General features: G+C 44.7%; 2 protein-coding genes across 5 annotated transcripts in view; both read left to right on the top strand.

Moving 5' to 3' along the window:
- The window catches only part of GNAL (G protein subunit alpha L), a 135,872-nt gene that overhangs the window by 102,904 nt on the left and 10,118 nt on the right, over positions 1-22,850 (top strand). For all 4 annotated transcript variants that reach the window (XM_006164041.3, XM_006164043.3, XM_006164042.3 and 1 more), the window contains exons 7-10: positions 19,035-19,089; positions 20,780-20,853; positions 21,502-21,560; positions 22,496-22,616. In XM_006164041.3, coding sequence (XP_006164103.1) covers positions 19,035-19,089; positions 20,780-20,853; positions 21,502-21,560; positions 22,496-22,616 — 309 coding nt within the window. The remainder of the gene's footprint in view (positions 1-19,034; positions 19,090-20,779; positions 20,854-21,501; positions 21,561-22,495; positions 22,617-22,850) is intronic.
- CHMP1B (charged multivesicular body protein 1B) lies at positions 7,405-10,113 on the top strand. Its single transcript, XM_006164039.3, has one exon. The coding sequence runs from the start codon at positions 7,524-7,526 to the stop codon at positions 8,121-8,123; it is 600 nt and encodes a 199-aa protein (XP_006164101.1). The 5' UTR covers positions 7,405-7,523; the 3' UTR covers positions 8,124-10,113.

Genomic DNA, 22,850 nt, shown 5'->3' on the forward strand with positions numbered 1-22,850 from the left:
AATGGCCGAGCTTAGCTTTCCATGGGCACTGATGGCCAGTGAGTCCTTCCTTCATAGAGTGTGAGTTGGACTAGAATGGAAGGATTTTGCATGGCTGTCAAAACATGTGGTTGCTAGGACAGGTGCTCTCTGTTCTGTGGACATGGTTGCCCCCATCAGGCTTAACTTCACTGAGACGCTATGCTGTGTCTCATGGCAGACTGACCACAGCATGAGGATATGAGTAGTCAGCTGCACACATGTTCCCAGGAACACCAGTGAGGAAGACAAATGCTATTTCCTTCCACCACCATCTCCCAGGACTCAGTCCTAATCAGCCCTGGGAGAAACTCCCAGCTTCTGGCAATCTGTTTCTATTAAGAACAGAAGGTGTTCCAACAGGAGGACAAGAGATGTTTTGTTGTTGTTGTTGTTGTTGTTTAGGCTTTTTCCTTGGGGCGCATGTGCTTGCCAGAGAGAGACAGTGAGAGAGAAAGTGAGAAATCACCCCCTAGGGAGATGGCCATGCCACAGTCCCTTCTCCTCCATTCTCCTCTCAGGATTTAGGGCATGCATGCACATGTGCCTGGCGTGATTTTCAAGCTGCTAGGTCTGGGACTCGGACCATGATCGGCCATGTGAGAGTCCAGCACCTCAACCACCAGGCCACCTGCTAGCCCCAAGAGATGGTTTTAATATGCAGCAAAGTTGACTGGCTAGTTTGCACATTAATTTATGGGTTGTACACTTAATGTTAAGGTCTTTGAAAAATTACATGAGAACAAGCAGCTTGCCCATCCTGCAGTGCAGTGCCGTGCCAGTCAGTATGCCATCCCGTCCTCTCACACCTTCAGGTTTGCAGCTGTAAAATCACTTTCCATCCAGAGCTCCATTAGCAGGATGACCTGCTTATCTCCCATTAGACAGCAAGACAGCTGTGAGATGCTGCAACACGTTTCTGTGCAGAAGAACAAAATTCTCCTAAAAAGGAAAAAAGAAGTATAGGTAAGCTTGGTGGTATAGCAAAAATGCACTGCCCAAGCAAAGCTGGACCCATATGGAAGATCACGAAAAGTATAGGTAAGCTTGGTGATATAGCAAAAATGCACTGCTCAAGCAAAGCTGGACCCATATGGAAGATCACGGGTTCAGTTCCCCTGTTGACCTTACGTAGTGCACACCCATCCTGACTGGCCGAGAAAGCTTGGGGTGGGCAGGGGATCATCATGGAGGATCCTGTTGAGGGTGCCTCTCTCTCTTTTTCTCTCTGCGTCTCTCACTGTCATGAAAGAAAGAAAGAAACTTACCAGAAGAAGTAGCATAATGAAGATTGCCAGCGAAGAACGGGAACCGAGATTAGAAAGAGGAATACAGCGTGTTTCATAGACCATACAGTATCTCAGGTCTTCGGTGTCCTGCTATTTTTTTTTTTCTTTAACTTGTACTTACGTTTTTCTCTTCCATGGACAGGAACTCCACCAAGAAAGTAGATTTTCTTCCTACAAAATGTTTCTAAAGAGAGGAGTAACATAGAAATAGACGGCCTTCTCTGATTCACTGAGTTTACATGACTGCAACTTTACATGCTCCAAGATTCAAAAACATCCATTACTTGTTGCCAGGAAAAAAATTAAATAATAACTTTTTTTGCCTCTCCGTAAATTGTACAAGAGAGCTAGATAAATTGCTTCAGGGATTCTTTTTTTTTTTTTTAATGTAGTGGTTTTAAGTGGCCTCCCCTGATGATCTGACCTGGTCAGGCATCACTGTTAGATCATATGGCTTCTTCTTCTAATGTTTAAGTGTGGAAATGAGGCCCAGAGAATAGAACTGACTTCCTCTGGTTCTCACAGGAATCACACACTTTATCCAGAATGACCAGAGCTTGATGCCGTGGCACCCAGGCAGGGCCACACTCCTTCCTACATTACGAAGACCCAAAATCACGTTCAAATAAGACTGACCCAAAGAAAATCTGAAGTTATTCTTTAGCAAAACCCAAATGGAAAAATGAATATTTGGAGAGTACTATTTTAGTTTTTTGTTCTGTTAGTTTTTTTTTTGCCATAGGACACATGCACTCACCAGAGATAGAGAGCAAGAGAGAGGGGAAGTCAGAAATCACCCCACAGGAGGGATGCCCATGCCACAATTCATTCTCCTCCTCTCTCCTCTCAGGATTTGGGGCATGCACACACATGTACCTGGCATTTTTTCCAAGCCACCAGGTCTGGGACTCGAAACACCTGGTCAACTATGTGAGATCCAGCCACTTTAACCTCCACACCACTGCTGGCCCTAAAGAGTACTAAAAAAAAAAAAAAAAAAAAAAATTACTACCATTGATTTTTTTCCCCTAAATCTGGATCAATATTTATTACAAGGAAGACTAAAAATTAATCTAAAACCTACTTACCATGAACAAGTAGCAAGATGGTCATCACTTTAGTTGGTGACCAAAGAAATCCTGTACTATCTCTAGAAAGACAAGAGTATTTAGATTTCATCTGTCACCAGATTGGAGAGTTGTCCAATGTAGAAAGGAGCAGCCCTGTTACTATAATAGTAGACATCAAAATAACTCTCAGGACATGTGGAAGTTGCTTTTCAGTATTAATTCGCCATACCTCCCTGAGGAATAATAAATTATGCATTTAAACTACAGAATTCTTCTTTGCTACTTTACTTCCTTCTGTTTCTTGTTTTTATTTTTTAAGGTTTATTTTAAGAGAGAAAAAGACGTAGGTACCCTTGACAAGGTCTTATCACTCCACAGCCTTTCCCCCACCTCCCCCAATCCTTGCAGCCACCCAGGGTCACAGACATATCTGAATGTTTCAAGTCAACCAAGATCCAAACTGTGTCTTCCATGTGGCTCTGGCATTGCAGAGTGGTGCTCCACCACCCACCTCACCTTGGCTCAGCCTCCTGTTTTCATTTTTAAATTTTGACAGGAACTTAATTTGGATAACAGTGGCTTTGAATTTCCCAAAGTTTGGGGAGTCTCAAAGTTTTGAACTATAGCTGTGTTCCTAAATTTAAAAGTGACAGAGAGAAAAAAATTACATATATGATTTTACACACACACACACTTATGTATATACACAAAGTAATATACCTAAAATATACCTTTGGCTCCATGCATATATTCATACATGCAACAGAAATTTATTGAGCATCTGTTGTGTTCCAAGGTTGACTAGTACCAGGTGCAGAAAGTAAAGCAAAACATCACCATGCCAGATCTGATAGGAAGCCTGCTGCTGAGCCCATACACCTAGATAGCGATAAGTGAGGAGGAGCTCTGAGAGAGAAGTTGCGCTCTAACTGTTCAAAGCCACTGGAAACACAACTGTGAGAATCCAGGAATATTTTAACACACATAATCATGTTTTTATATATTTTACTTGCTTCCCTTTTTTGTATCTTTACAGCTAACAAATGTCTTTCCCACTAAAAGCAAACCATATGTCCTGCTTAACTCTCTCAAGTTTAACTACTTGTATTAGTTCAAAGTAAGGAAGTAAAAGAAATAGGACGCTTGTGCCAGATTGTGGCATATTTTTCTTCCTCATTTTATAATAAAATTAACTGATTTGATTCACAGCTAGAAATGACTGCAGTGTAACAAAAATTTTCTTTCTCTTCACTAAGAAAAAAACCATACAGTTTAGAATGTAAGGTGTTGTAAGTTGCAGTGTTAGTGCAGAAGCTGCAAGTGTTGTAGTCGTTATAAACTGTCTCCTAGATTGTTTTTTCTCACCTATGTTGGCTCTGGAAGGTCCTCAAGCACAATAACAATTATCATAGGAGCAAAATCTCCTTTGATAATAACCCCAAAAGAATCTCCCTTTGCTGGATATAATAAAAGGAAAGCATGCAATCTGAAACAGACCCTGAAGGCTGTCACCCTTGATAGAATGTAAAGACTGTGAAAAACTTAGAAATGGGTTAGATATACATGTAGGTAACGGGTTAAGAATGACTCCTGAGATTCTGACTTGAACAACTGAGTGGATGGAGGTGCTTTTAGTACCTGAGGGTGAATGAGAAGATCTAGGGGACGTCGCTTTGAGGAGTTGCCAAATTGTCTTGCAGTACGAATGATCCAGTGTCAAGGAGACAACTGGGTATGAGTGTGAATCTTAGAGGGAAAACATACTCTAGGTATGAAAGTGAGCATGGTGAGTGGTCCTATTGAGCACTGTGGGAAAGGCTGGACGTGTCAAAAAGAGAAAGAGAGCAGGGCCTGGAGTTGCTCAGAAAGGGAAGGGGCAGCCAGCCTTCTCTTCCACATTCTGGTCTGCCATGGTCTTCTCTATACATAGGGCTCCTTGGAACTCCAGCCCATTCTGTAGGCATTGTCTGTCCAGCTCACAGAGGAGACCTGCCATCATCAAGTGCATGTAGTTTTGGGCAATGTTAATTTCTTTTAGCAACCACAGTTTAGCTCATAGTCACCTCTAAGTCAATGCAACTCCTCAATCTTTTCATAAAGGACAACTACTTAGTCAGGGTTTTTGGTTTGGTTTGGTTTGGTTTGTTTGTTTGGAGAGGTTTTTGCTATAGGGCACGTGTGATCACCAGAAAGACAGACAAAAAGTGAGAAATCACCCCCCAGAGGGGATGGCCATGCCACAATCCCTTCTCCTCCATTCTCCTCTTGGGGTCTTAGGCACGCACACACACATGCCCAGTGTGAGTTTAAGCCACCAGGACTCGAACCATGGTCGACTACATGGGAGTCCAGCAACATAGCCATTATGCTGTCTGTAGTCCCAGTCAGGGTTTTTTGTTTATTTGTTTTGCTAGTCATCACTCTTTAGTTCTTACTAACTTCTCCTTATTGGATTCTTCATTCTTTTATTACTGGTCCCCCAATATAGCCACAGAATCCTATTTCTGATCTTTACTTTTGGTCTTGGGCAAGTTAGTTTTCTGTTCTTTGATGTCCATGTCTGTAAGCTGGAGATATTAATAGCATCTACCTCATAGAGTTTGTAAGGATCAAATGAGTTAATTTATGTACAACGCTCAGAACAATGCCTGACACATAAGTACTTAATAAATGTTGGTTACCATTATCATCTATCAAAGTTTCTTATTGTTATATTCCAAACCATCTCAACTAAGTATAATCAGTCATTGAGAAAACTATGGCATGGCATGAAATGTGAACAAGGAACTGACTTGCAAACTGAAAGAAAATCCAGGGGCCCAAAAGAAGGACATTGGAGGATGAGTGGTGAACACAGAAGGGGGCTTAGACCCTCTATCCCGTTTGAATAGATTCTTGCCTTCTTATTCTATATATTCCATTTGTAGAAAAGTTTCATTTGAAGAAAGGGCTCTACTGCTTTATGCAAGAAAAAGGAATCCTAATCTAACCTGCTACCTACCCACCTCTGAGACCAGCCCCTCTCAACTACAATAAAGTTCAACATAGTCTTGTCTGCTGCATGCGGAACACTTGCTGGTTCTCTGGGAGAAGAAGAGTGAGAATGTTTTCTGCGTCCACGTAGTTCATACTGTAAGACGTGACTCTACGCTCGGACCCCATGCCAAGCCATACGCCCTGTTCTGTGGGTGGTACCAGAACAGAATAGAGCAGCAATAGAGGAGGCAGTCCTGGGAAGGTTTCCTGCAGAAGATGGCTTTTGAAAGATGGCGGAATCTCAATAGAGACACGTAGACAGTAAATCCAGGCAACAGGAAGTGTTACACAAAAGGAAGAACAGCAAACCTCATTCTCCACATTGGTCGAAAGCTACAACTGATGTTCGACCTCCATGCCACAGTCTGTATTGAATGTCAGGAGAGTATAAGAGAAAGGAGCCAGCATGTAGCATATTGGTGTTGACCTGTACTCCAGGTTTTAGAGCAAGAGAGTGACACCATCAGCACTGTGTTTTAAGAAGATGCATGTGGTACTGATGCCCCTACAATGTGTGTTGCAAGACTGATTGGGAAAATATCCAGGGAAGCCGAGAGTGGTGAGGCTCCAGATCAAGATGATCTCTAAACAGAAAAAGCTTTCAGTGTCCGTTTTCAGCTTAGCTCAGTAGGGCAAATCGGGCCCTCCTATATGTGTTACAGCTGTATCGGAGGAATCTTTGCAGAGAAGAAAGTGACAGCACACATTTGTGCCATTTGAAAGCCTGCACTTTTAAAGGGTATAATCCACAGTGACAGTTTTGATGTACGCTGGTGGGTGTGGGTCCCAATGCCTTACCATGCTGTGTGATTAAAAATGACAGTGTAGCCTGTCAAACTTTAATGTGAGTGAAGTTCCTCAGATATTTCTAAAAATGTCAAAAAGGTATAATCCTGTCAACCAAAGGTGGGTCTTTTTTATTATTAAACCACAGGACAAGTTTTGGATGACTGACCTCCAAGCTGAACTTCCAGCCATGGCGGTAGAAATTTAGTGGTGCCACGGTTTAGAAGGTATCTCCAACCCTCATAATAAAAGGATATCACAGAACTCTAGCACAAATTGTAGTCAGAGATTGAAACACGGGTCAGTCACACAACTTTCGATTTTGGTTTTCTTTTTAAGTATACTAAGGATTCCAGGTTTCAGGTTCCCCTGAGGAAGTGGAAGCTATTACCCCTGCAAGTAAACAAAGCTGTAGTCTGCAGACATAGTTGATGTTCTACTGCATTTTAGCCCTCTGGAGCTTGGATTTTTTTTATGAGCAACTCTGGGCATATCCTGTCCACATCAGTAGACACATTCCAAAGAAAGTGCGTGTGAACACCACTAATTTTTGTGAGCTTATTTATGCTTTATGTGTTTTGAATACTGGGTCGAACGCAAGGCAGACAGCGAGCCCCCGGGTTGGTCCTGGCACCGTCCGGCGTAGCGGCCTCAGAGCTGGGGAGGTCACACCTGACTTCCGGCCTTGGAGGCCAGCTCCCAGCGTCGTCTGTCTCGCAGCCCCCGCCCCCCGGAGACGTCCTCTAGACGGCCCCGCCCTTGTCGCTGAGCTCTGACGTCAACCCTGCGCCGTCCGTAGCAGAAACAGGAAGTGGGACCAAAACAAAGGAGCGGCGGCTCAGCGCGGACCTATTTCCCCTCGTCTGCCTTCAGCGCACGTCTAGGCCCTGGCCTCGGACCCCAGGGAACCGTTCCGCCATGTCTAACATGGAGAAACACCTGTTCAACCTAAAGTTCGCGGCCAAAGAACTGAGCAGGAGTGCTAAGAAATGTGATAAGGAGGAAAAGGCCGAAAAGGCCAAAATTAAAAAGGCCATTCAGAAGGGCAACATGGAAGTCGCGAGGATACACGCGGAAAATGCCATCCGCCAGAAGAACCAAGCGGTGAATTTCTTGAGAATGAGTGCGCGAGTCGATGCAGTGGCTGCCAGAGGCCCGACGGCGGGGGCTATTGGCGTCTGACGTCAACCCTGCGCCGTCCGTAGCAGAAACAGGAAGTGGGACCAAAACAAAGGAGCGGCGGCTCAGCGCGGACCTACTTCCCCTCGTCTGCCTTCAGCGCAAGTCTAGGCCCTGGCCTCGGACCCCAGGGAACCGTTCCGCCATGTCTAACATGGAGAAACACCTGTTCAACCTAAAGTTCGCGGCCAAAGAACTGAGCAGGAGTGCTAAGAAATGTGATAAGGAGGAAAAGGCCGAAAAGGCCAAAATTAAAAAGGCCATTCAGAAGGGCAACATGGAAGTCGCGAGGATACACGCGGAAAATGCCATCCGCCAGAAGAACCAAGCGGTGAATTTCTTGAGAATGAGTGCGCGAGTCGATGCAGTGGCTGCCAGAGTCCAGACGGCGGTGACTATGGGCAAGGTGACCAAGTCGATGGCCGGTGTGGTTAAGTCGATGGATGCGACATTAAAGACCATGAATCTGGAGAAGATCTCTGCGTTGATGGACAAATTCGAGCACCAGTTTGAGACCCTGGACGTCCAGACGCAGCAAATGGAGGACACGATGAGTAGCACAACGACGCTGACCACTCCCCAGAACCAAGTGGATATGCTCCTCCAGGAAATGGCAGACGAGGCGGGCCTCGACCTCAACATGGAGCTGCCGCAGGGGCAGACTGGCTCAGTGGGCACCAGCGTGGCTTCCGCCGAGCAGGATGAACTGTCCCAAAGACTGGCCCGCCTTCGAGATCAAGTGTGATGGCAGAGCCCACTCTGAGGTTTCCTGGCCATTAGTCTCCTGTTTAAATGCTCTCCGTAAATTAGGGGAGATTCGATACCCTAGAAACTGAACGTGCCAGAATTCTAAAATACTCTTACCTTTGAGGTTACGGCCTTCTTCGGATACATTAAGAAATTACAGTCTTTCTCTACTCTTAACTCGATTTTAAAGTTCCGTATAACTTGTGCTGATGTGTATTTTTATAGCTGCCTTTTAACAGAACTAGTTAATTTGGTGTATATGAATCTTTATGGAAAATTTGGTCAAAACTCTAGTTCCCTTGTATTCAGTTTTCTGCCCAGAATCATCAAATTGAAGGTTTTGGGTGTGTGTGTGTGTGTGTGTGTGTGTTAATTTAGTGTGACTGATAATATCTAGAATATGTGATACATTAAAAAGAGGATTACTTAGTTTGATTACAGAGATGTAAACACTCAACTTATTCAAAGAACAGTGCTATTTCTGTATATCTTTGTTTTTTGGTCATCAGAGTGAGGTTGCAATTGACAGTTGATCTATTTTCTTTAACTTATACTAAAATTACCTTAAGCTGTTATATTTTCCAGATTCCTTTACTGTTTTCAGTCTATAAATTTTTCACCTAATAGTTGTCTTTGTTATAACTGGGGGGTGGGGGGATACCATGTAATTTCATTTATTATCAAGAATATTTTAATTTGCTTATTTTTCAATTTACTAAATAGAATTTTTAGAAAAACTGAGAAGGTTGACATTTGACAATGTCTTCAAACAAACTTCTCTGATACATTTCTAGTTATTTTCCTATTTCAACACTAATTAGACTACACAATATGTTAATTAGCATGACAGTCATTACTCACTCTTAACATTGCCAAAGAACTGTCAATTGATTTGGAAGTGTGTGTTCATAAGTTTTGTTTTGATTTTAATAACCAAAAATAGAAATAAAATTAGAACTGCGTTTTAAGTTCTAATTATTTGCATTATTATTTTATTTTAAATTGACAACTCTTTAAACACATGGAAAATATAAGTTAGAATGTTTACTTAGCCATGCAAATAAATATATATCCTGCCAGCTGAGAGTTTGGGAGGAAGGAAAGAGGTAGAATTGGAAGGAAAAAGAGAGTCTTGACTCTAAAACTAAAGCCCAGCTGTACCACCATCTGCCTCCCCAGAAATGGCTGTGCGTAGTCTCTGGCTGGAACATGAAGCACCACTTTCTCATAGCCTAAAACCACAGAGAACATCAACTTGCTTTTGCCTTGGCAAGTGTATTAACTCAAGTTAAATACTTGCTAAGTTTTTTTAATTCCCCCTTTCCTTCACAGGTAGATTTCTCTTTAAAAGAATCCCAGTGTTTCAGAAAGTAGTTACAGAGACTCTTCCCAGGTCTTTCCAGCTATTCACCATTGTAACATACTTTCCAGTATGAGTAGTGTAAGAAACAATAAGGTGTATGCAAGTAACCCTCATATTTCAGGGGTGGAGGGGTTGTTTTTTGTTTCTTGGGATTTTTTTGGCTGTTAATTCAGAAGCCTGTCTCAAGGGCCACTTGATTATTAAGTTCAGCATCTTCTTAAGAATGCCTCTCCAGAAGAAGGCTGAGGTCTCCTCTCATCCATGTGGTCGCACATAGGAAGCCATGTGTGAGTACAGTGTGTCTTAACCCATCCTTAGACTGGAAAATTACAGCATTTTAAAAATAGCTTAGCATTGAACCCTTTGGTAAATAGAAAACCCTTTTATAGTGCAAATATTCCCAATAAAATTAATATATTTTGTGAGGTTAAACAATGTTTGTATAGGCTCAAACTTTATTAAAATATGTTCACTTCATATTACATGAATGTATAGTACTTTTTTATGAATCATAAATATTTTCAAAAGCACTGTAGGCCCATGAATTATTTTCTCACTTTTGCAGTTGGTGAAACGCTGACATGTAAATAACGGGAATTTGTCAAATAAATAATTTCAAGCTGCATGTAAGTGTACATCCTATTTTAAAAAGGCATTTAACAACATAGTGGTCAAAAATGCCATGATGCATTTTTACATAGAAAAACAGAAAGAATACATCATGACTTTTCTGACAACCCAATAATTTCAAGGGGCCAGCAAGTGGCATGGTGGTTAAGGTACTGGATTCCCACATTGCTGACCACAGTTCGAGTCCAGGATCTGGAAGGTCTGGACACATGTGCATACGTGCCCTACATGCCCAAAATCCCAAGGGGGTAATTTCTCACTTTCCCTTTCTCTGTCTCTAGTGAGTACACACACCCTATGGCAAAAACCTAAAAAGAATATAATTTAGAGATAAATTGGTTTAGAAAGGGTATTTTTCCACACTGGCCCTCAAGCTTTACTCCTGAATTTCTGTTTAGTTAGTAGGGAATTTCTAGGAGCCCTGCCTATTCTTTAATTGTTTCTTCATGAGCAATATACTTCATATTGAAACTTCCCTAAGCCAAAGACGTAATTACAAAAGGATCCAGTTCAAACATACCAGTAAAATAGGTGGTCTTTCACGCGACTACTAGTGCTGTTTTAACTGTTTCTTCTGTTTTTCTACCTCCAAATGCACTATTTATTTCTTTTTTTAGAGATTTTTGCTATAGGTCATGTGCACTCACTATACAGACAGAGTGACAGAAAACGAGAAATCAACACCCCCCCGGGGGGATGGCCATGCCACAGTCCCTTCTCCATTCTCTTGGGATTTGGGACACACACACACACACACACACACACACACACGTGTGCCTGGTGTGAGTTTTCAGCCGCCAGGCCTGGGACTCAAACTGCAGTCAACTATGTGGGAGTCTAGTGACGTAACCATTATGCCATCTGCTGGTCCAAATACACTATTTCTAACATGGGTTTGTATATCAGTACACTAACTGACAGACAAACCTAACTTCTCCACCGTTAGTTTATGTCAGTTTAGGAGCCCAGGTGATACTTGGTGCCTTGTTGGAGAACTTTCTTACTAAAGCTGTTTAGTAAAAGAGTGCTAATGTATCTGCTGTTTTTAAGTATAGCCATGTCATGAGGCTAGGGCAGTTTGCCTTCCCTACTTCTCTCATTTGGAAGAGACCACCTAAAGTAAGCATCAGTGTAGAGCCTTAACTGAGCATCGTGTCAGGATCAGCCAGCACACACTGAAGCTGAGGAATGAATGACTTTCTCTGCAATACACATAGTATTGTCTTGGGAGCATTTCTTTTTTCTTTTCTTTTTTTCTTTAGTCATGATAGCATGCATGTGCATGTGTGTGAAAGAGATATTGAGAGAAATGAACACCCTCCACAGGGTCTGGTCACACTACAATCCCTCCTGTCTTCCAGTCCATCGGGTCTTGGGCCCTTAGCACCTATGTCCAGCATGTTATCTGGCTAACCCAGCTGGGGATTCAAACCAGTTACCATGTGGGATCCAATGTCTTTTAAACTGTGCATTACCGCTGTGCTGCAGAGCCAGGCCCTCCTTGGGGATGTTCCATCCGTACTATTCGCAAAAGCTACAAGCAGTGGACAGTAAACAAATTGATAAACAGGCCCCTGTAATGTATTTTTAATTGACTGACGAATTAGCACAATGCCTGCTTGGTTTACCCTGGTTTGTTTTGTACAACGAAAAGTGTAAAGTTATAGGGAGACCAGGGTATGGACCTCAGAAGCACTATGTCCTTTCCCTTCAGTGCATTTGCCAAATTGAAATATTTGCCTTCTGATCTTTGGGGTTGGTACATTCTCTTCCCTAAGAGCATTAGGACAAACAGTTCAGCTGTGTTTATCCAGAATGACAGTATGATAAAGATTTAGACCACAATATGGTGGGCTCTAGCCAGTGGGGCGTCTTCCTAGAGGTAACAGGCAGTCTTTGCCCCTAAACAGCATTCCACGCAGTGAGGTAGAAAGGAGGTACGCATACAAGAGAAGATGGACTTTGACATATACAGATGCAAACAGAATCATCAAGGTGGACGCAGAGTGTACTTTACCTGCTTTAAATTATTTTATGCCTCAGCTTATAAAAAGGAGATAGTCACAACGAAGCAGGGTGCCTTGCTAATCAAATCATAACACTAAGTACAGAGAGAAAGGGATCCCTGTGTCCACACTAATTAGAGTTGGCTTATTGAAACGGGTAGGGTTTAATGTTGAGTTTCAGGGGAGGAAAAAAAAAAAGTGGGAGTTACAGAGTCCAAGAGGCCAAAGTCTAACTGGAGATTTGACTGGAGTGGAGAATTTGTCTGATGTAAAAAGTGGAGAAGAGGCCAGGCTTGGTGATGCAGCAGTTAAGCACTGCAAGATTAAACCGGATTTCACATGGCTGACCAGGGTTCAAGTCACTGGCCCCAGTGGCTTGAAAAACAAGCCTGGCACATGCATATGCCCAGGGTGGAGAACTGGGGAAAAGATTGCAGCATACCCAGGCCCAGCTGGGGCTTGCTTTCTCTCTCTCACTCCTTCTCATACCCACTCACACACACACACACGCATGCTCCTGCACACGCCCACCCTCTGACATAGGAAAAAAAGAGAGAGAGAGATTGGACAGATTATTCAGGGCTCTGAGGCCCTGGGAAAGGAGCAAGCGCATGAATCACCACATGACTCATCAGACTGGATGGTCCAGGCAAAGAAGGGAGAGCACAGAGCAGAAAGTCAGGAAGAACCATGGGGGAGGGGAAAGCACACCGTGCTTCTCACACTTTGGGACAGGCCACTACTGATCACTGATCACCTGGAGGTATTATTCAGCTACAAACTCTGACTCAGTGGGGCTGCTGATGCTGCTGGGCTGGGGATCCCTTTTAAGAAGCATGGATCTTAACACTGGCTTTACATTAGAACTGCCTAATACTTTGGTTAATAGTTCTCTCCCTCAATATGTGTATATCGTATAGATAAGTGCCATGAATTAAATGTCAATAACACACTGAGAAAGGGTTTTTTTTTTCTTGCCTTGACAGAGTTATAACTCGCTGTAGTTTTTCACTAAAGAAATTATTTTAAATACACTTGAATGCAATTTGGTTGTTGCTTTTTCTCTGATCTGGTAGTTTAATTATAAAGGCATTTGATGGAATAGTTTTCATCTTTTCCTGCCTCTCCCTGTCACCTCATTATGATCAACCCCATGGTCATAAGAATTTGGTGACTTTTGAGGTTTTAGTGCTGTAGCAGACAACAGATGGGATATAAATAATGAATTGTCATTTTTTGGCAATATCAAACAGCAGAGAGATAGAAATGATGAGAATAAAAACACTTCTGTAAACACTTTCATATACGTGAATAACAGCTATAGCAAGAAAAACCTAAAAAAAAAAAAATTGCTTTTTGTCTACTGACCAAACCCTGCAGAGGGTGTTCGTATCTCTCAACACCTCCAATTTGGTATTATTTTGCAACTCCATATCTATGGTTCAGGCATTTCCAAGGGATATTATCTTAATTTTTCTGCCTAACATGCAGGGGCATATTTCAGGAAACAGCGTTATGACCCATTAAAATGAAGCCACATGCAAAATGTTGGGTATGACTTGGCAGGACCTTTTAAAACTCATCTCTATAGGAAGGGTCTTTAAAAGCTCACTGAGAACGCATATAATGAAAAAATTATGCAGGAATTTTATTATTTGTAAAGAATTGGCTATTTAATTTTGTTTGTTATTATTTTTAATTTGCTATAGGGCATGTGCACTCACCAGAGAGAGACAGTGAGAGAAAGAGAAGGAAAGTGAGAAAGCAAGCTGCCAGGTCCAGAACTTGAACCATGTTTTGATCATGTGAGAGTCCAGCACCTTAACCACCATGCCACCTGCTGGCCCTGTACATGAATTTTCAAAGTGTTTTGCACCAAAAGAAACTCATATTTTTTGGGAACCAGCAGTTAGCGTAATGGCAATGTCGCTGGACTCCCATGTAGTCGACTGCGGTTCGCATCCCGGACCCGGTGGCTTAAAACTCACACCGGACACGTGTGCATGCGTGCCTAAGATCCCAAGAGGGGAATGGAGGAGAAGGGATTGCGGCGTGGCCATACCCCCTGGGGGGTGATTTCTCGCTTTCTGTCTCTATGTCTCTCTCTGTCTGTCTGGCGAGTGCACGTGCCCTATAGTGAAAATCTCTCCCAAAAAAAAAAAAAAAGAAACTCATATTTTTAATTCCGTTTTTCATGAACTTTTTGAAGTCCCTTTGTATATGTCATCTTATGAACCGCCCCATTTAAAGAATTACCTCTATGATATGATCGGAAATACACCTGTTTGAATAAAGATTAAGGCAGGAGGCTAGCAAAAATCTATCTAGTCTTTATTCCTTAGAGACTCTTCCAAAGAACTGTGGGTCATGTTCACATTCAGGGATGAATTTTCACATTTTACTTTCATTGTACATACCCGAGATCCATGGACTCATGGATACCATTTTGCATCGGTAACAATTCAGAAGACACTCTTGGAAATGCTCCATGAGGCCTCCTCAGTCTCACTTGAGTGGTTAAGTGTCAGAACTAGAAGGAACTCGGAGTATCCTTGGAAATGAGGGCCAGGAAAAGACTTGCGACCTTTGCCTTTGTCATCAGCACCTCCGGATCACTCATCTTTAATAGCATGCAGGAAGGTACTCCCACCACTTCCTTTGGAAGGCAGTCTTTAATCACATCTCTCAAGAACTTCAGACGTATTTTTTGTTAACCATATTTCATTCTTTCTTCTTATACTAGTTATTATCATCTGAATCAATCTGCCCACCCACCTCCACCCCTATGTACATCCTATTTTAAATTGGTTGCTTCCTAAACTCTAACTATAGCCACAGGCCTCGGATTCAATTTTCAGTTCCTTCCAGCCCTGTTCATCAGAGCTGATTGGTTTCTGTATCGTGTACTCAGTATCATATATCTTTTCTCAAGAAGCCAGACCATTTCTGAATCAGGTTACTGCAGCACACACAGCACACACAGCATGTGGGGGGAGTAGCCCTCCTCACCATCAGAAATTGTCCCTGCCACAGACCTCCCTCTCAACCCTACAAAAACAAGCATCTCAGAGGCCTTTCTGCTCCTTTCCTTCTAGGTTTGTCCTTACATGGCGCTCTCAACTCCACTACACTGCAGAACAACAATCACTAAGCCAGAACTGAGTCATAGTTTGCAAACCCTCCTCCCAGGGCAGGACTCCTTCCCCTCCCTGTAGCTCCCAGAAGTCCCTCCTGGGGCAGGTCCAGTCTTGCTCCTCCTCCACAGAAGCCAGAGCACACTTGGCCAATTCATCTACCAGAGCTCGCAGTGCTCCAAGGGGCCACTGGCAGATCAGGGCTCCTTTAGCCTCTCAATGACCCGGTCACCTGGGCCACAGCTCTGCAGTCCCTCTCCGGGCACAGCTGATTTTCCTTAATGACTCATCCACAGTGGGTGCAGCCACAGACATGCCTCTCACTGCTCCCTCTCCCCTATAGCCTGTCCCCTGTCTTTAGTTGAAATGAAAGCACTTCCTGACCCTCTATAAGGCCATTCCTGTCACCAGCAGACCACCTCTGCCCTTTGTACATTCTCCCTATGGCTTACCTGCCATGGGGTGACTCTTGTTCCAGCTCTGAGCTAGGTTTTGTGCCAAAATGAGAATGCATGGATAGAAGCTGCCCCACCCCGCCCCCCGGAGCTAAGATGGCCAAGCACTGTGGCCAGACAGCAGTACAGCAGTAAAACATGATACTCTGCAAGGCTGACGCACATGGGAAGGTACCAGGTTCGTGTCCAGGCACCTCTCTGAGTATACCAGGCACATGCACGCCCACGATCTAGAGCTGGCTGAGGCTAGCAATGGATCACATTGTCAAGACCCTACTAGGAGTGGTTAGTTGAACTCTCTCTCTCTCTCTCTCTCTCTCTCAGTACAGCAGTAAAACATGATACTCTGCAAGGCTGACGCACATGGGAAGGTACCAGGTTCGTGTCCAGGCACCTCTCTGAGTATACCAGGCACATGCACGCCCACGATCTAGAGCTGGCTGAGGCTAGCAATGGATCACATTGTCAAGACCCTACTAGGAGTGGTTAGTTGAACTCTCTCTCTCTCTCTCTCTCTCTCTCTCAATAACTGAATAAATAATAAATCATTTTAAAAGAAAAAGAGGGACCAGAAGATGGCATAATAGTTAAGTCCTAGACTCCCATGTACTCAAACATAGTTCGAGACTTGGACCCAGCAACTTAAAACTTATGCCAGGTGCATGTGTGTGTGCATGCCCAAAATCCCGAGAGGAGACTGGAGGAGAAGGGATTGCAGCACAGACATCCCCCCCTGGGGGGTGATTTCTCATGTTCTGTCTCTGTCTCTCCAGAGAGATGTGCCCTATAACAAAAATCTCTCTAAAAAATAAAGAGTAAAAGAGAGAGAGAAAGATGTCCAAGTGAATTAAGTTGTCTTACTGTATCTTTGGCCAAGTGGTTCATAAACATGACCCCGATTGCCGCTGAAGGGGAAGAAAACAAACTTCCCTCTACTCTCTTAGGGTCACGACCACTAAGGAAGTGACACCAACAGGCTAACAGGAGAAAAGACACAGATTTCACTGAATATCTTTACGTGCACACAGAAACCGTCATAAGAAAATGAAGTCCTAAAAAGGTGGTTAAAAATGAGTGTATAGGGAACCAGCAGTTAGCGTAATGGCTATGTCGCTGGACTCCCACGTAGTCGACCACGGTTCGTGTCCTGGACCCAGTGGCTTAAAACTCACGCTGGGCGCGTGTGCGTGCGTGCCCAAGATCCCGAGAGGAGAATGGAGGAGAAGGGATTGCGGTGTGACCATCCCCCCTGGGGGGTGATTTCTCGCTTTCTGTCTCTATGTCTCTCTCTGTCTGTCTGGCAAGCGCATGCGCCCTACAGTGAAAATCTCTCCAAAAAAAAAAAAAAAAAAGAGTGTATAGACCTTTATCACCAAAAAAAGATGAATGAGTGAAGTGACTAGACAAAGGAAAAGGGCGTGAGCTTCTAGGGGCAGTAGATTGTGCAGCGGTGGCTCAGGAATCTGCGGGAGGAACCAGTAGAAGATAAGCGTTACTCAGTAGGTTTGTTTATGTGGATCCATTTGGCATGGACTCCCAGTCTCTGGTGGTGAGAACATGTTTCTCCTCTTGGCGTAGAAAGGCGCCTTTCTCATGGGAAATTTTATCACTTGTTATTAGGTAGAAATGGGAGGTCAAATAGCCCTTCCTACATCTGCTATTTCTCAAGTGTTTTTAGCTCCAAGTAGTCAAAATTCCAAGCATGTTTTGGGGTGGCATGCTCTGAACCCCCTCGCCTCCCTCTTGCCTGTGCTGAAGGGTTGCAAGGGCCTGTGGCAGAGCTGACGTGGAGATGGGGAGATGACACCCTCTCTGCGGCCACGCAGGACACCCACAGGCACACAGGCTTGGAGAGCACAGGGTCATTCTCCACCTTGCTCCCAGTTACAGACCCAACCATCCCGGCTCAGGCTGGGAGTCACCCGGCTGCTCTGTTCTCTTCTCCTTCGCTCTCCAGTGCTGAACCTCCAGGCCTGATATTCAAGTGCCCTCATGGATACCCAGGCTGGAGGGCATGGGTCTCTTAGACCCCTCCCTCCTCACATCTTGCTTCCAGAATTCCCTGCTGCCCCTCTTTCTCCAAAAGTGCCTCTCGCTTAGAGCAAGCCAGTCCACAGGCTCTTCCTGTGATGTGACAATCTTCCTGGACTCCCGCATGGGTCTCTCAGACCTTGCTCCTTACCTGTCTCATCTGCAGGTGGCGATGAGGGGTTAGGCCTGTCATTCATTCCCAGACATCTACTGGGGCCAGGCCCTATACTAAGTGCTGGGACATGGGGGCCAACCAAGAGTTCTAGAAGAAGAGGCAGATAACAGATCAATGGATAAGTAAAGCACAGTGGGCTGTGATAGTGCTCTGTGGCTGGCACAGAGAAGGACGGGTGCTGTTTGAGACCAGGTAGGCAGGGAGGCCTCTGCAGAGGGGCAGCGCCCACCTCCGTGAAAGGGGCCTTTTGTCACCAACCACTGCGAGCACATGGCTGCAGCTCTGGGCTGGACCAGCCGGGAAACGGCACCATGTAGGGCCTGCCTTCCTCTCCTCCCTTTATTTTGTGGGGTACATCGAACTGCTGGGGTCAGTCTTACACCAGTGTGCACACACATGCATGCACACACTCACTATTGTGCACACTCAAAAACACGCAGACATACACACTCACCCTTACACTCACAGTCATACAGATACACAAAGTCATCACACATAGAACGCTCACATTTACACTTTCACACTAACACAGCCACACACAGTCTTCCACAAACACTGCTCTCTCACTCTTACACTCATGGTTAGACACCTACACTCACAAACACTCACAGACACCGTCCTAACACCCATGCTCACAACACTCACAGCCTCATTCTTACACACACGCTCACAGCCATACACACACAGTCATATACTCACACGCACTCACGCAGCTCCTGGATCTGACTAGAAATGTACTATGCTAAAGAAACCTCTGTCACCTTCTGTTTTCTCTTTATACTGCAATGCCTTGTTCTACCAGCTTAGCCTTGGAAAAGAGACTTCATACTCCTTCTCACTTTCAGAGCAGCCCTCACCCCCAAGCCTATAGGAGTCAAAAAGAGGAAAATCAAAGCAGGGAAAAAAAAAATGAATGTAGCCCTCTGTCCCTCCATAAAGACCTAAGCAATGTTGTATTATTTAGACAGGGGCATAGTCAGGAAAGAAAGTAGGGGCTGACCTCAGCTGTCCCCTCTCCTGGCTATACTTGGGTGACTGTTGCATTGACTTATCCCCCAGTCCCAGGAGAAAGTGATCGGAGAACGTTTTTGAACACATGCTGGCTTTCTTTGCAGCTTCCTGGAAAGAATCGACAGTGTCAGCTTGGTTGACTACACACCCACAGACCAGGTATGTGGGAGAGAGCCTGCCGCCACTCTAGGAAACTTCGGAGATTAACGTCCAGAAGTATTCAGCGACTGTTGACAAATGGCTCGGCATTGTTGGGAAGCTAGAAGTCACCCAGGAGGCCCAGTCACATGGGTTGCCCTTGGCTGTGGGCTTAGCTATTTGGGATGCTGGGGAAGAGGATCACAAGACAAGACCCTGCTGGAAATACCCATCTCTGTCTCTCTCTTGCACGTGCGCGCGCGCTCTCTCTCTCTCTTTCTCTCTCTCTCTCTCTCCAAGATAAAGAAAGGATTAAAGCAAAAATCCTTCAAATAACTACTTGCAAATTAGATCATTTTTAACCTCACTAGTATGTAAAGTATAGCACTTTATGCAAATGGCCTGAGCTGCCCCTGCCTGTGCCCTGCGTGTGTTAATCAAATCCCTGCCCTTGCTCCCTGGACTTGGAGTTCTGACATCTAGCAGATCTCAAACTTGACAACTTGGAAGTCATTTGACCTGCAGTCTAAGCATGTACAATTCCTGTTCCCCAAGACTCAACAGGAAAGCAAAGCATTTACTCCTCCCCTTTCGTAACTGTGCCCATTCTGCTGGAAGCCCCATGCCTGTGTCCCTCACCACGACACACTTTCCGGGAGTGTCCCATCTCCTCTAGGTTAAAGCAGAAAAAAAAAAAAAAAGTACCCTACTGCATATAAGTAGCAGAGAGGGACTCTCTGTATCCCTCTTTGACCAGCAAATACCTGTGGAGACGTGGGGAGCCCTGGATTGCTCAATTCAGGAGTCCCCACCTCATGTTTTGAGAGTTAGCGAGCCCCAAGGAAGCTAGAAGGAATCGAACACTCTCCAGATTGCCCCAGCGCTGTGTCCCCTGGGAAGCCTTGGCCCTGGGCCTTCCTGGTAGCTCTCTCTTCTCTGCCTACCCTGAGGATCTGAGGTCCTTTCTCTCTGCCCTAAAGGCCATGTCTCTAAGGCTGATCCCAAGAGCTTAAAATCATCTGATTGAACAATTGAGATTTCCTAACCTTGAGACACTCCCTCAAAGCTTTCCTAAATACTTTAGCTAAAATCTGAAGACCTGTCTTCCAGAAGCATTGTACAGTGGCTGCTTCCTTAGAATCATAATGGATTTGAGGGTCAGAAAAAAAAAACTCTGACATTTGCCAAATTTACCAGGGATGTCCCCTTTATAAAACTTCATGGTTTTTCTCATCCCCTGGGGACCACATCATCTCTGATCTTAGAGCAGAAGTATGCAGGGAAGAAAGAGAAAGCAAATTTAAATCAGTTAGCATCCAGCATGTAAGACCCATGATATATTAATGCAGTTCCTCATCCAGACAATTCTGGATTGCAGTGGAAGCTTCCCCAGTTCTAACAAGGCCATGGCAGTGACTCTGTCCCCAGAGCACTAAGTGTTGTGATTTGGTTGTCAGGTGCAGAACAGCAAGATGCATTCATAAATGATCTTTTTCAAATCCTAAATAAAAGCACAGTTATCAAGTTTCTAAAGATTAAACCAGTGCATTCACTTAGGAGTTCTCTGGAAAATGAGGCAGAGATTATTCGTATGAGTTTTTCATTATGATTATTTTTTAACAATGGAAGGCATCATTTGAAAACTTTGATGATTATAGTTCTGAGGTGAACAGTGACATACTGTGGCTTGCTTCTCTCTTCTCGCTCCCAGGACCTCCTCAGATGCAGGGTTCTGACATCAGGAATTTTTGAGACACGATTCCAAGTCGACAAAGTGAACTTCCAGTGAGTACAGTAAGAGTGCGGCTTGCTGCAGGGATGGTGGTTCTGGAGTCCCAGGACCTTGCCAGGAGCTGGAACTGAAGCGCGTGGGCTTGAGGGAGCTTGATTCTGGGCTATGCATCCCTACCTTTTGAAAAAGGTCTACCTTGGTGAGAGCTGGACTCTGAAGAGGGTTGAAATGTTCATTTTCTGGTGACTAAGAGGGATGCAGACATAGCTTGGTCAGTGAGGAGCTTTTCTCAGCTCTCAGGATAGGTAAGACGGCATTCTAAGAGCTGGGACAGGTCACAAGAGGATCTGCCCCCAGTAGTGCCTTGGCTTGTACCCGGGGAGGCCCAAAGGTCAGAGCAAGGTGTGGTGTGAACCTGAAGTCACTCGTCTATTCGGCACCCACTGAGCGCCCCTGCGGTGCTAGCTGCCTCCCACATGGCCTGTCACCCCTGCAACCACCCTAAAGGGTGACCGAGGAGGGACTGAGGCCAGAAAAGGCTGAGTAGCTCATAGCCCAAGTTCATGCAAGTGCCAGAGTCCAACTGAAGACGCACATGTGAACGGCTAGGACCTCGTGACGGTATTGGAGAAAAAGCAGAAGTGCGCGCCGTGGTTTCCCTGTCCCCCCACGTAACTGTCTCCCTGCTGCTTTTCCACTAGCATGTTTGACGTTGGCGGCCAGAGGGACGAGAGAAGAAAATGGATCCAGTGCTTTAACGGTGAGTTTTATGCTCTCTCCAAAAAATGAGGGTCGACTCTAAAACTCACCATTGCTGCTATGTTTAACTGGTTTTCAATTAGATCATTTTTAACCTCACTGGTATGTAAAGTATAGCACTTTATAGATTAATATGCTCCTTCCTTAAATATGAACCTTATCAATAAATAATTTAAGCATCCCAGAGCCAGCAGGTGGCATGGAGGTTAAGGCGTCTGGATCTCACATGACCTTCTGCACCATTGAAGTTCTGGACCTGGCACCATGAGACTCACACCGGGCACGTATGCGTGCCCAAAATCCTGAGAGGAGAATGGAGAAGGGATTGTAGCATGGCCATACCCCTGGGGGGTGATTTCTCATTTTCTCTCTCTCAGTCTCTCTCTCTCTCCCTGTACCCCTCCACCCCACACCCCCATCCCCATGAGCACACATGCCCTATAGCAAAAACTTTAAAAAATAATAATAATTTAAGCATCCAAAATTTACTTTTCACTTTGGGGCAGGCTCCCAATCTCATGTAATACAGAAGCAAGTAGTTACGCACACAGCACAGGTGCAAGTCTTTCTTTTTTGTGGTTGTTTTTGTTGTTTATGGTTATTTATTTATTTCTTCCATATATAGAGAGAGAAATAGAAAGACAGACATTCCCAGCTGGGCCTTCATGTCCTGTCCTGCCCCCAGCTTCAGCCAGCCCCCGTCCCAGGACGGGCATGCTCGCGTATACAGGGAGGCCTCAGGTGCTTCCCTTGTGGGTTCCACATCGCAGAGCATTTCATTACTGCTGTGCCACCAGCTGCTCCCTCAAGTCATTCTTATAGTCACTGAGTGACAATGTCCACGGAACTGAGTAGCCATCGAGTGTGTACTTGATGGTAACCCCACAATGACTGTCCGACTCAAGTGCTTCCCTTTTCCTTTTTCCCACCGCTAAGATGTCACTGCTATCATTTACGTCGCGGCCTGCAGTAGCTACAACATGGTGATTCGGGAAGATAACAACACCAACAGGCTGAGAGAATCCTTGGACCTCTTCGAAAGCATCTGGAACAACAGGTGATACAAATAATCAATTCAGTCTCACCACCATATTGCAAATTTTCTTTTATTAAAAATACGTTCATGTGGGCCAGCAGGTGACGTGGTAGTTAAAGTGCTGGATTCCCTTTTGGCCAACCTCAGGACAAGTCCTGGACCAGCAGTTTGAGAATCATGCTGGGCGCATGTGCAGTTATCACGTTCCCTTTCTCTGTGTCTTTCTTCAGCAAGTGCATGTGCCCTATGGGAGTG

The sequence above is a fragment of the Tupaia chinensis genome, unplaced genomic scaffold, assembly GCF_000334495.1.
Source record: "Tupaia chinensis unplaced genomic scaffold, TupChi_1.0 Scaffold143584_1, whole genome shotgun sequence".
Taxonomy (NCBI): Eukaryota; Metazoa; Chordata; class Mammalia; order Scandentia; family Tupaiidae; genus Tupaia; species Tupaia belangeri.

What these genes read in the sequence shown, in the direction of transcription:
- CHMP1B (XM_006164039.3), top strand. Translation starts at nt 7,524, where the DNA reads ATGTCTAACATGGAGAAACACCTGTTCAACCTAAAGTTCGCGGCCAAA.